The sequence below is a fragment of the Puntigrus tetrazona genome, chromosome 4 (genome assembly GCF_018831695.1).
Source record: "Puntigrus tetrazona isolate hp1 chromosome 4, ASM1883169v1, whole genome shotgun sequence".
NCBI lineage: Eukaryota > Metazoa > Chordata > Actinopteri > Cypriniformes > Cyprinidae > Puntigrus > Puntigrus tetrazona.
This window is the reverse complement of record NC_056702.1, coordinates 23,224,843-23,239,049: the sequence shown is the minus strand read 5'-3', so window position 1 is coordinate 23,239,049 and position 14,207 is coordinate 23,224,843. Positions and strand designations below refer to the sequence as shown.

At 44.6% G+C, this 14,207-nt stretch overlaps 2 protein-coding genes across 2 annotated transcripts; one reads left to right on the top strand and one right to left on the bottom strand.

Annotated features, from left to right (window-relative positions):
- Window positions 1-1,969: 1,969 nt before the first annotated feature.
- Window positions 1,970-9,008, top strand: LOC122342324 (gastrula zinc finger protein XlCGF57.1-like). Its single transcript, XM_043236115.1, has 4 exons — window positions 1,970-2,017; window positions 2,487-2,600; window positions 7,937-8,559; window positions 8,601-9,008. The coding sequence occupies exons 2-4, from the start codon at window positions 2,516-2,518 to the stop codon at window positions 9,006-9,008; spliced, it is 1,116 nt and encodes a 371-aa protein (XP_043092050.1). The 5' UTR covers window positions 1,970-2,017; window positions 2,487-2,515.
- A 309-nt stretch (window positions 9,009-9,317) lies between these two features.
- On the bottom strand, window positions 9,318-12,839 carry LOC122343131 (gastrula zinc finger protein XlCGF7.1-like). Its single transcript, XM_043237488.1, has 3 exons — window positions 12,778-12,839; window positions 12,122-12,276; window positions 9,318-11,776 (listed from the first exon to the last, which is right to left on the bottom strand). Exon 3 carries the CDS (start codon window positions 11,257-11,259, stop codon window positions 10,738-10,740), a length of 522 nt encoding a protein of 173 aa, XP_043093423.1. The 5' UTR covers window positions 11,260-11,776; window positions 12,122-12,276; window positions 12,778-12,839; the 3' UTR covers window positions 9,318-10,737.
- Window positions 12,840-14,207: the final 1,368 nt, after the last annotated feature.

Genomic DNA, 14,207 nt, shown 5'->3' with positions numbered 1-14,207 from the left:
CTGTGATGCTAAAATAATCATTAGTTGCATAGGTTTGAATTATGGACGCCACTTTAAATTAAGTTGGGCTGGACTCTCAGCCTAGCCTCTCTTATGGTCAAACGGTGGTTGATCACATGATCAAAAAGTGTTGCCCTAATCTCATCAGAGAGGACTCTCCTTGCTCCTCTTCTTCATCTTCCTCCTGCTCTCTGTCCATTGTTGGCATCCATTGTTCAAAAGTTGTAAATGTCATTAGAAATATTTAACTTGATAAGATTTGAGTTGAATAATAATAAAGTTTAGCAAGCCCTTGTTTCTCAATAACAATAAATAAGGTTAGTGTCAGAATGCCATTATTACCCCTGGAGCCATGTGAAGTATGTTGTAAAAAGGATTCGCTTTTTTTGGCCTTTTATAATCTTATCCGGCATTCACTGCCATTATAAAGTTTGGAAGAGTGAGAATATATTTTATTAAAACTTTGTGTGATTGTGTTTGCCTGAAAAAAGAAAATCATATACACCTAGAATGTTTGTTTTTGTTTGCCCAAAATTTTAAATATTTCAAATATACCTCATTTCTAGATTATTGTAATCTATCTACTGTGGAATTCCTGAAAGACTTGGGTGTAAACTGAACCGAGGCATTGTTTCTCTGAGGAAATGGATCTCTATGTGATTTATTTGGGATATATTTGTAGAATTGTTGATTTTTCTTTAATATCCCAAACTGATGATGTTCCATTTAGATATTTTATACATTTCCTATTAAAACGATTCGTTCAAACAAATGGTTCATTCAGAAGCAAAGTATTTGATTGTTAAAGAGTGAATCATTGAATCATTTATTCGACAGATTCATTCAAAAAGCTGATTCTGTCTATTTTTGTTGGCGAAACTGAGCAAAAATGAGCAGTGTTACTGAACTTCAACTCAATCCAACACCTCAAGATACATATATGAATGTAATCTTGAGGTCGTTGCTTCCTTGAAACTTTAGCGCATGTTGAAACAATTGTTATTTCGGGACTGTTCCTAGAGGCTTTCGATGCTGATATCCTTGGCGTCCCTTGTTCTCCTCAAGACTCTAGAGATAGGCCTTGTCCTATTGCATACAGAACATAGCTACCAATGACAATAAACTGAAGCGGTCCTCGGGTCATATGCTTGTTTTGCTCCAAATATTGCCATTCCTGTTGGATGGAGTTTAAGGTAGTGCATATTTTTAATTCATTCTCGAACTTGTTTGCATCTTTGTCAAAATGTAAAAATTGCTTTAATGGACTGGATTAAAAAAACCCTGTCTTCAGTAGAATCACAACAGATGCTGGATCGCAGCCTTGTGACGTCACGTCTCCAAACCAGAATAAAAGTTCATAAGAGAGTAAAACATTTAAAACGTTACTGGTAGAGTTATTAAAAACAAGGTCAAGGTAGAGTTATTGGTGAAATAAATGTAGTTTGATATAAAAAAAAAAAAAAAAAACATTGTGTCGGATTCTGAGCAAAAAATATATAGTGAACAGAAATCTAATGCAATACATCTTATCTCATACACAAATGCAATACAAATTGATTTACGTGAAAGGGGAAAAAAAAATCATGTGTTAATTTCACATTCAAATTATCTTTTATAATTAAAATAATAAAAAAATCAGTATTCAGCATTTTATGATTAATGTCAAAACTTTTATACATTTGCAATTTCTGCACTAAAGTATGTACACACATCTAACACTTCAGATGCGGCTTCAAAGGTGAATTTTATTGATAATGACTTCATTTGTTGTTGTAATTAGCTATTCTAATTCACTGATTAAATATAAGAATTTGACTCAAAAGATAATGGACAATTAAAAGGCACAAATTTTTGCTGAGGCACACAATCCAGTTTTGTAAAAGGTAGGCGTATCAGTAACAATGTAAACGACTTGTTTTACATATATTTACTCTCAAGCGGACTTTTATTTTGGTCTGGCGATGTGACGTCCTAAAGCCGCGCCGCGCTCCTCAACTTGTGATTCGGCTGAAGAAAGGTTCGTGCTAACGCTTCCAAGTCGATGCGAACCGCTTTAAGAAGCTACATGAACTAAATAAAAACGATTTAAGTAATACAACGTGCGTGACTGATTTAAAGTTATTTCATGAGTGAAGCGCGTGGTCGTATCAGTAGCAGAAAAGGTGCGTCTCGCTCCCGGCATCGTTCAAGAACTGACGGGAGAAGTCCGAGTCATCGGAACCGAATCATTTGTAAAATGATTCAGTGATTCGAAACGAGCACAACAAACAAACTCTAATGACAGCTTTCACAAACCAGCTGCAAAATGAAATCTACTTCACATTATGTACCACATCACAAATACCTAAATATTACATTTATGTTGAGTTTGTATATTTTAATCCGGTCATTTACTCTCACTAACTACCGAACTAGGGAGCTCATTGAGGTAGAAATGTGGTTACCATTTATATTTACTTTCTGGTAATTATTTTCATCTTATACAGGAAACGATCCACGTGACACTCTTATAAAGATGGCGTCCGTTAAAGAGGAGAGTGAAGACGTTCACATTGAAGAGACTTTCAGAGTCAAACATGAAGATCCTGAGGAACAAACCGGTTGGTTTTCATTCTCCAAGCTGAACTCGCTCATTTTATCCTTAATAAAATGTCAGACTCTTTAGAAATGGTCACACAAGCGTCGTGCAAACCCCAAAACACGCTTTTTAGGATGTAAAGATATACGAACAGGTTATACATCAGTGAAACCAACAATAGTGCTCATTACGTTCATTATTAAGGGCTTTGAGAGATACCTAAGAGACATGGGCTCTGTTAATGTGCCTTGTTTTCATTTTAGTTTTAAATTAGTTAGAGCCACATTCATACTGTTTTCAAGTTTCAGTCAACTCTTTTTAGGTATGCAATTCAAATAAACCCAGTTAATATAGTATAAGTGTAGACAAAACCAACATTTTCTTTAAGCCAAACCCTTTTTTTTCATAGACTGAAGAAAAAATCCATTCCAGACATGGAAGAAGCTCTGATTTGAATCGACAACATTTATTTTACCAGCCAAACACACACAAATTTAAATAAACCAAATAAAATAGCATCACGTGAGAATGCCAGAAAAAAAAATACATTGAAGTTTAACAAAGAAACCATTTTCTTTAAAGCACTATAATTATTTTTTTTCTTCTAGAAATTCTCGTTTTCAAATGAAGACATGAAACATCTATGAATGTAGTTAAATTTGACAGTGAACTGAATACGTAAAGACATACATTACACGATACATGTTATCTGTTCAATCAGACTTTTATTTTGACGGGTTGCTGTGAGGTTTCTGTGTGTATATGGTATGATATGACACTAGTTAACTTCGCCTTACAGCTCGGCTCATTCTTCACCATGACGACCGCATTACTGCAGAAGCTGCATCGATCCGTCTGTCGATCTCTCATTCCATCCTCCCCTCACTTGCGAACAAGACTCCAAGATACTTAAACTCCTCCACCTGAGGCAGGAGCTCCCCACCAACCCGAAGGGGGCAAGCCACCCTTGTCCGACTGAGAACCATGGCCTGATTCTCATCCCCGCTGCTTCACAATCAGCTGCAAACGGCCCCAGCGCACACTGTAGGTCTTGGCCAGATGCAGCCAACAGGAAAACATCATCAAAGCAGAGATGATATCCTGTGGTCACCAAACCCGACCCCCTCCGGCCCCCGGCTGCGCCTAGAAATCCTGTCCATAAAAATAATGAACAGGATCGGTGACAAAGGGCAGCCTAGTCGGAGTCCAACATGCACTGGGAATGAGTCTGACTTAATGCCGGCAATGCGAACCAAGCTCCTGCTCTGATCATACAGGGACCGGACAGCCCTTAATAATGGGCCCCTTACCCTGTATTTCCAGAGCACCCCCCACAGGACACTGCGAGGAACCCGGTCGAATGCCTTCTCCAAATCCACAAAACACATGTGGAATTGGTTGGGCAAACTCCCAGAAACTTGAAGTATTCCTTCCACCGACTGGCAATGTCCCCAGTCGAGGTTCCCACCAGCACTGTATACGGTGTTGGCAGGGCACTGCTTCCCTTTTCTGAGGCGTCGGACAGTTTGCCAGAACCTCTTTGAGGCCGTCCGATAGTCCTTGTCCATGGCCTCCCCGAACTCCTCCCAGACCCGAGTTTTTGCCTGCACAACCACTCGGGCAGCAGTCCGCTTTGCCCACCGGTACCTGTCAGCTGCCTCAGGAGTCCCACGAGCCAACCAGACCCGATAGGACTCCTTCTTCAGCTTGACGGCATCCCTTACTTCTGGTGTCCACCACTGGGTTCGGGGGTTGCCGCCACGACATGCACTGGAGACTTTGCGGCTACAGCTCCAGACGGCCACGTCGACCAAAGAGGCTGAGAACGTCTCAGGTTACATATGTAACCATGGTCCCTCTAGGGAACGAGACGCTGCATCACAAACGCTTTGGGAACACCTTCAGCGTGAGCCGCTCTAAACCACGTGTGAAATCTGTCCAATGGAGGGGAGCGACGTCATGGACGAGATGACGTCACCGACCAGGAAGTATAAAGTCACGCTCTGCGAGGCCGGCGCCAGCCTCTGTAGTGGAGTAAGCGCCGGCAGGGGTGCGGGCATGTATGGCATTCTGCGCACATAAGTGTCCAGTGCTGGTCTGCCTGGAAGGGGGGAGGACAGAAGGCCTGTAGTACGATCGGTTGCGGTGTAACAGAGGGCACTTTAGTTGTATAACCCACTCGTGGGTATATAAAAGCCTTGGACATGCCTGGGGCAAAGTCCAAGTAAGTAGGGGCCACGGAGAGGGCCTGCAGATCTCCCACCCTCTGAAGAGAGGTGATGGCGAGGAGAAATGCTGTCTTATAAGTTAAGACAGGTAAGGGAACCTCTTCGAGGGCCTCGAAGGGTGCCTTACACAGAGCCTCTAATACCACAACCAAATCCCAGGGGGGAACTCTGGTCCGCACTGGAGGTCTCAGCCTCAGCACACTGTGGAGGAATCGTGTAACTAATGGGTGTCTGCCCACTAAGTGGCCACCAATAGGGGGTCATGATATGCAGATATGGCTGACACGTGAGACCTTTAGGGTGGAATGGGATAACCTGGTGGAGAATCTCGCCTGAAGGAACTCCAGCACTGAGCCTACTGGGCAGTTAACTGGGTTTAAGTGGCGATCTCCACACCAGGAAGTGAACATTTCCCACCTCCTGGCATACACGCTCCTCGTAGAGGGAGCTCTGGATTGGAGGATGGTCTCAACAACCTCAGCTGAAAGTATGAGAAACTATGAGTAGTGCCCCTTCAATAACTTCAATAAGCTTCAATAAAGCTTCAATAACTCCGGGCAAGGGTGAACTATTGTTCCCCCCGCCTGAGAGAGTAGATCCGGCCTCAGGGGGATTCCCCACGGATGACCGTCTACTAGGCCGATCAGGTCCGCGAACCATACTCGGCCCGGCCAGAACGGGGCTACTAGCAGTAGTCTGATTCCATCCTGGCGCACTGTCGCCAGAACTGTTGGGAGCAGGGCAATTGGGGGAAATGCGTACAGGCGAAGCCTCGGCCACGCTTGTGACATGGCATCCAGTCCCAGGAGAGCTGGATGAACTAGAGAGAACCAGAGGGGATCAACCCCAGCAGTCTCTGATACTGCTTGACAGTATGACTGGCCTTCCTTGACTCTCTCGACTGACGTGAGGATCGACTGCACACGAGCAGGAGACAATTGTGCCCACATCGTGGTCGAATCCCACACCACGCCTAGGTATGTGGTCCTCTGAGCGGGACGCAATACACTCTTCTTGGTGTTCAGTCTCAAACCCAACTCCCCCATGTGAGACAGAACAACATCTCAATGTTGAACTGCCATCTGCTCTGATTGAGCTAATATCAACCAATCGTCGATATAATTGAGTATGCGGATGCCCTGGAGTCTCAGTGGAGCCAGAGCTGCGTCCATACACATCGTAAATGTGCGGGGTGAGAGTGCTAGGCCGAATGGAAGTACTCCATATTGGTATGCTACGCCCCCGAAAGCAAACCTCAGAAACTTCCTGAGTTGAGGAAGGATGGATATATGGAAGTATGCGTCCTTCAGATCTATGTTGACAAATCAGTCCTCGGATCTGATTTGAGTCACCACATGCTTGATGGTAAGCATTTTGAACTTCAGTCTGTTGACATAGCGGTTCAAGACCCTCAGATCTATGATGGGACGCAACCCCCCATCCTTCTTCGGAACAATGAAATAGCGGCTGTAAAACCCAGATTCCACAGCATGAGGAGGGACCACCTCAATGGCCTCCTTCCTGAGCAGGGATTCTACTTCCTGTTCCATCACCAGAGCCTACTGGGGGCCGACTACTGTCGGTGTGCCTCCCCTGAATGTCGGTGGTGGAAAACCGAACTGAAATCGATAGCCTTTCTCTATCGTTTGCATGACCCATTGAGATACATTTGGCAGAAGCTTCCACGCTGCTAAATAATCTACTAAGGGAATCAGCCTCTCGAGGCTGACCTCTGGTGTGTGAGATACAGGTAACTCGGTGTCCTGAAGCGGCTGACCGGCAGGCAGACCCGGGCTAGCTGTAAATGGGACCCCCGCATGTGTGGCGCGTTCCCTGGCCGAGACGCACCCTTGGGTGAATCCGGCTGGGGAGACGTGCTGGAAGGCTCCGCGCTCTGGCACGAGGGCAGAGACAGCGGAGTTACTCCCTGAGGGCCCTGAGGAGGAACGGGTGCCGACTGACAAGTCATAACCTGATCCTCCCCAGGAGGGGCAGCCCTCAGAAGCCCTGGACCACTCACGTCAGGGCTTGTTGGCCGAAGACTTCCTGTCCAGAAAGACCCTCAGATCTTTGGACCCGGAAGTCCCGGCCCAGAGCGCTGCTTTGCCCCCTGCTGTTTCTTAGGGGGAGAACGAGAGGCGACGCTCTGTTTCTGCGTTCGCCTGTACGAGGAGCTGGCATGCGGTTGGGGCATCTCTCGTCCCGATGCCCCCTGAGATCGACGCGGGAGGAAATTTTGACAGAGTCGCCGAATAGGCCAGAAGGCTGCAGGGGGGCGTCCAATAGGCAGACCCTGTCTCTCTCTTTCATATCGGACAGGGTAAGCCAAAGATGCCTCTCCACGGCCACAAGGGATGCCATAGACCGCCCATAGAGCGCGGGCGGTCTCCTTCATGACGCAGAGGCAGAGGTCAGCGGTCCGACGCAGTTCTGCGATTTCATCGGAGCTGATCCCCTCTCCCTCGTCGACCTCTTTCAGCAGGTCGGCTTAATATGCCTGCAGCACTGCCATAGTGTGCATGCAAGATCCAGCCAGACCCGACGTTGTTCTAAGCGGCTTTGATGGTAAGGTCGGAGCCTTCAAAGACGATGCTGCACCGGGGGACAGATAGGTGGTGAGAGACTGTTCCAACCGGGGCATCGCCTTATAGCCGTACTCCGCGACTCCCGCCATATTTCCATAATAACAAACAGCAGTGGGTGAGAAAACACGAGCGGAGTACGGCCTTCCCCAGGACCTCCAGATCACGCCCCTCCAGGTGTCGCTAGCATCACCAACGTGAGCGTTGAAGTCCTCCAACAGGACGATAGAGTCCCCAGTTGGAGCACTTTCCAGCACTCTTCCCAAGGACTCCAAGAATGCCAGGTACTCTACACTGCGATTCAGCCTGTAGGTACACTCTATTATTTTTACTGTTCATAAGGGGTGGACCACTCTTTGTCCTAGGACCTGTTTGCCTTGGGAGACCCTACCAGGTGCATGTAGCCCTGGACAACCTAGCTCCTAGGGTCATTCAGGCCCTCAAACCCCTCCACCACATTAAGGTGGCGATCCAAGGAGGGGGTCATAGTTATGTAGTCCTAGTTGTTAAACAGGCGCTAATTTTTATTTCTTTCTTTTTATTTTCAGACCTGAAAGAGCAGAGTCGAGAACTGAATGAAATGAAGGATCAAAGCGAGAAATGTGATTTCAAAGCTGAGGAAACATCGATTAGTTGCTCGCCAGAAAACGCAAGCATCAATTTCCGTGACACAGTTTGCACCGGAGACCGGCCTTTCACCTGCCAGCAGTGCGGAAGAAGTTTCAAAAGGAAAACCCACCTTAATGCCCACGCGACGATTCACACCGGAGAGAAAGCGTTCTCCTGTCAACAGTGCGGGAAGGGTTTCACGCGCAAAGAAAACTTCAAGACTCACGCAAGAGTCCACGCCGCGGAGAGAGCGTTCACCTGCCGACACTGTGGGCAAACGTTCAGCCGAAAAGACAGCCTTGATGCGCACATGAGAATTCACGGCGAAAGGAAGCCATTCGCGTGTCGTCGCTGTGGAAAAAGTTTCACCTGGAAAAGCCACTTTGACGCGCACGCGAGAATTCACACCGGAGAGAAACCGTATGTCTGCCAGTTGTGCGGGAAGTCTTGTACGCGTAAGAACCAGCTCAATATCCACATGAAGATCCACAGCGGAGAGAAGCCGTTCAGGTGCGCCCGCTGCGGGAAGAGCTTCAGGTATAAATCCAATCTGACAACTCATGTGGGGTTCACACCGGAGAGAAACCGTTCACGTGCGCTCAGTGCGGGAAGAGCTTCGCTTACAACATAAGCCTTAGCAACCACGTGAAGACCCACTCCAGAGAAACACTCCAATGCCACCTATGCGAGCGGAGCTTCACGGACGCCGGTCGCCTGAAGAATCACGTGATGGCTCACGCCGGCGGAGAGGCCTTCGTGTGCCACCACTGCGGGAAGAGCTTTTCTAGGAAAGATGTCCTCGGCATCCACATGAGGGTTCACACCGGAGAGAAGCCGTTCACCTGCCCGCAGTGCGGAAAGAGCTTCGCGTGCAAAGGAAGCTTCAGGATTCACGTGAGGGTTCACACCGGAGAGAAGCCTTACAAGTGTCCTCGGTGCGAGAAGAGCTTCAGGTATAGAAGCGGCGTGAACCTTCACGTGCGGACTCACGACGGGAAGAAAGCGCCATGATTGGCGCAAACATCATTCTGGAGTAAGTCGTAGCAGTACGATTTTAAACATTCAGATATGTTAAGAATAAAACGCATGTTGCACGAATAGCATTAACAAGAAACACCTGCGACACTAAAAAGTACATCTGTAGTGTCTATCCTTTCATTCCTTACATGTATTAAAAAGCAATAAAGGTTGAAGTGGGCTCATTAACTTAATGAATTTCGTTGTCTGTTTTGATCTAATGGTAAATTTTGATTCATGAAAAATTACATTTTAGGAGTCCCCAACTATAGGTTGTCAAAAACACTTTCAATGCGTCTTATAATGTGTATTTATTTTTACTTTTTTGCTCAGTGACTCATTTGTTTGACGTTGCAATTTCATAATAAAAGTAGCGTTTGTACAGCCGTCACCAGCCATTTCGTTTCAGTGTTTCATAGTCGACTCTCTTACAAAACGTTTGTAATGCAACGTTACAAAAATGCATCCTCCGTTTCCAAGGAAAACCCAGAATTCATAGCGCACATATGACAACAGTGCTTTTATTCAAAGAACAAGGTGGATAGGCGTTCTGTGGGAATTTCACATTGAAAGGTTAATATTGTTTTCATTTAAATACTTGAAAGAAGTGTTTAAAGCCTGTAAAGTTTGTAAAAAAATCACATTTATCAAACATGAGCATGCAGCTTTTACCCACGATTGAACAATTACTGTTTATAAATCTAATTTTTATTCGGAAGCACCTCCAATTTAACCATATTGGGAGACTTCCATTGAAAATCACGTGATTATGCAACTTTTATAAGAAATTAAAGGACATAAGTGGATTGCTTAATGCATATTGTGACACTCTTAAATGCTTTTATGTGTAAAGTAGTAAAAGACAACCACTACCTAGGAGTTTTCTGTTTTTGTAAGTTGTATGCAGTATGTTATTCATTTTTGTAATGTATTTGAGGAACGTGAAAAAGACGTAAGAAGAATGTGAAGTAATTTTGTTTATTACAAGAAAAAAAGCATAGACGATACACCATGCACACCACACTAGCTCTTAACAGAAACAAGAACAGTTTGCCCAAAAATTAAAATGAGCTCATAATCTACTAGATGTACAAGACTTTCATGTTTCCGCTGACATCATCCAAGAAGCCAGAAGTCCACTCTCTCGCGAACATCAGTGATTTGCTTTAGAAGTATGTTTATTGCAAAAACCCACCAATCTGCTTCAGAAGACGTGCGCTAACCCCCGGAGGCATGAAGGTTAGCTTTACGACAGATATATATATGTATATGCCATCTATGGAGCTTCAACATAAGGGGCAGTATTCACCGGCATTACCAAGCCGTGGAAGAGCCAGAATAAAACCACGAAATGCGTTTGGCTGAAAAAAAGTCACGTACACCTTGGCGGTAAGTATGTCATTTTAATATAAAAAGACGATCGGTTCACGTTTGAACCGAAACATACAGTGATCCATCACAACACGTTAAAGAGCCACAGAATGGTATTCATAGTTTCTTTAATAACGAGACGATTAAAAAACAGAGACCTTGTTTAGTGTGAGAAGTGACCTGCTCTGTCTTCTCCAGCATGTTGTCAGCTTTCTCTTTGCTGTGTGATGTATTTTTCACTGTGTGGAAACACACGCGTAGTGTGAGGTCATGGCAACGGTATTAGTGAACGGTCAATTGCGATGCATCAGAAAAAGCCGTAGGCATCTTCAGTTAATTCACTCTTCCGTTTTCACTCGTGACGCCACACGTGTCTCTTAAAGTTTCCCTTCAGTACGAAACTCTTTCCACAGTGCTGGCAGGTGAACGGCTTGACCCCAGAGTGAATTCTCTTGTGAGTCCGCAGGTTTTCTTTAACGGCGAAGCTCCTTCCGCACTGGGCACAGGTGAAGGGCTTCTCTCCGGTGTGGACCCGAATGTGATTCTTAAGGGTGTAGCGCTTCGTGAAGCTCTTCCCGCAGTGATGGCACATGTTCGGCTTCTCTCCGCCGTGAGCCGTTACGTGAACCTTGAGAAGGCTGCCGTCAGCGAAAGTCCTTCCGCACTGATGGCAGAGGAAACGGGTTTCTCTGGAGTGGATGCTCATGTGGTAGGTGAGAGTCGCTTTGAACCTGAAGCTCTTCCCGCACTGGTCGCACATGTAGGGCTTCTCTCCGGTGTGAATTCTTGTGTGGGTGTTGAGGTTCCCTTTGCACGAGAAGCTCTTCCCACACGCCTTGCAGTTGTAAAGCCTCACTCCGGTGTGAAGGCTCATGTGGGTGTTAAGATCTCCTTTGTGTGTGAAACTCTTTCCGCACGTCTGGCACGCGATGGACTTCTGTCTGGCGTGGACCTTCAAGTGATTGTTCAGATGTGCCTCTTGCGAGAAGCTCTTTCCGCACTGTGTGCAGGTGAAGGGCCTCTCTTTGGTGTGGACCGTCTTGTGAGTCAAGAGGTATTTGTTCAACTTGAACGTTTTCCCACACTGCTGGCACGTGAAGGGTTTCTCTGTGGAGTGAATCGGTACATGTCTTTTAAGGCGCTTGGCGTCTGAGAAGCTCTTTCCACACTGGTCGCACGCAAACGCCGCCTCTCCAGTGGGAGCGCTCTTCTGGACCTGGCGGTTTTGTTTCGCTGTCCGGTTGGGTTTGGTCTTCTGAGCTCTTTTCGAGACAAGATCTTTTCAGCCTGTCTGGGTTTTTCGCCGGTCATGAAATCCTGTTGCATACTGCACTGATCTTTCTCCTGCTCTTCATCCAGTTCTTGATCTTCCTTTTTGAACGCCATTGGGACTGAGTGAAAAAAAGAGACAAGACGGTGAAAAGAAGGAAGCTGCTTTGGCAATGGTATAAAACATTTTTAATGTAATTTGCGATTCAAGATTTAAATTTTTTTGCTTTAATAAAACAAAAGATTTGGTTTAGAATGAGATGCATATTAAAACACGGGAGGGTCGCCTGATCATCAGGGCATCTTATGTTTGGGTCTGCATGGTTTTATTCCACTATGTTAAGCGTATGATGACAATATCTTCCTCCGTGCCAGATAACGGCACCTCAAATCAAACCGCTCGTGCAAGTTTCATTCATTCGTGTGGAGCTGGAGATGTTCACGAGGTTAAACCAGAGAAAACCTACCCGTTTGTTGCTCAGTATCTTCAAGCTTGACTCTGAACACTTCTTCAATCTTGATCTCTTCGCTCTCCTCTTTAATAGACGCCATCTCTGTGATAGTATGAGAGCCGATCCACCAGGAATGGTTCTGTGTTTGGACACTTTCTTCTGTTTTCCACCTGAATAACAGAAGAATTAAATACAACTGAACCTGAGTGTAGCTCCCTTCTTCAATAGTCAAAACGAGATTTATAGATTATATTTAATATATTCCAATCTTATGAAAACATTTCCAGTTGGTTTGTAGAAGTCGAAACAGGTGTCTGTTTTGTTGTGTTTACACAGTTTTGAGCAGCAGCGTGATTCGAATCACTGAATCATTTTCAGAAGCAATCGATTCAGTTGATCAAAAAGCTCCGTTTCTCCATCACTGCTCGCCAGTGACTGACTCTGCGTCCCAGTGTGCACAGTATACACACTATCCGCCCTAAAAGGGTCTAAAAAGGCAGGCTGAGTTCGTGTTTAGAAACTGATTCACTACACTGTTAAATGAGACGCGCCTTTCACTAATAACGTTACAACATACCTACCCGACGAAGCATTACTTATTTATAATTGGTGTGTGCATTTCTCTAAACGAACTGGACAGATTTCAATACTAAATGAGTAAAAACACTCACCTTTCTTCAGCCGCAATCACGGGAGCGAGAGCGCGGCGCGCGCATATGACCTCACAGCGCCGCTCCAAAATAAAGGTCTTTTTGGCTAAAACCATAGGCTGAATATTTGTAGATCGAAATTACAGTTGCGGAATCCTTATGTTACTGTATTATCCTGAAAAAAAATATATCAGAGAGTTTGTAATAGTTTTACTGTATATAATGGGATTTGTATTGGTTTTAGTGGAACTGTTATGGAGCCTGTTGGCTATTACTGGTTACTGTTTGCCTTTTGTTGTTAAAATAACTAAATACCAATGGAATATGTCTCAAAACACACATTAATGATTAATAGTTGATGGTTTGGATTTCATTAAAAGTCTGAAGGATTACATTGGCAGGGCGTTTAAAGGCCCCAAAATGAAAATGTTATGTCATTTAATAATCACATTCAAAAGTCAGAAAAGCTTTGTTTGTCTTCAGATCACAATTCAAGACATTTTGGATACATTTTTGGTGTCTATCCCATTCACTGCCAAGTAGTAACCACCATCAAGATGCAGAAAAGTTTAAAAGTCATCATCAGAATAGTCCATCTGCCATCAGTGGTAACATTATGAAGTTATCAAGAAATAAAATAAATGTAGAAAATGTATCCATGTGGCGCAGGTATAATGGGAGATATACAGTATGTGCTTCACAAACCTGATGTTATTTTGCTGTTGTAAGACCTTTAAAATGAACACTAATCTATTATAGTGAACTTTATTTAGATTTAGTTCAGTGAAAATAACTGTAATGTGGTCAAGAGCGATCTCTTATGCAACTCCCTGATAACTGAGAAAATCAGATTCAAGCATTCAATAACATAAGCATAATGCATTAAAAGGTAAAAAAAAATCAGATATCAAACCTGCTTTAGATATTGAATGATATCTGGGGTTTTTATAATTAAAAACGTGATATAAAAATAGCTAAATAAAAAGCCAAAAAATAAAGCATCAAATTAATTAAAAGAAAAACAATTTGGCGTAGTAAGGTATTTTTGCTTAAGAGATACGTGCAAACAGTGTGTCACAAAGAAGTGCCAAAAACCTTAAAAATGCATAACACGCATAACAGTATATGGTCACCCATCCAAACAATCAGAATCAGGTGTTCCGATCACTTTCATGACCTCAGGCGTATAAAATCAAACACCTAGACATGCAGACTGCCAAGGAATGGGTTTCCATGACCGAGGAGATGCATCAAGCCATGCATCACCGAGTGCAATGCAAAGCGTTGGATGCTGTGTAAAGCACCCGCCACTGGACTTTAAAGCAGTGGAGACGCGTTCTCTACAGTGAGGAATCACGCTTCTCCATCAGGCAATCTGATGGACAAGTCTGGGTTTAGGCGTTTGCCAGGATGGTACTTACTGTATGTCAAGTATAAGGACGATGGAGGGG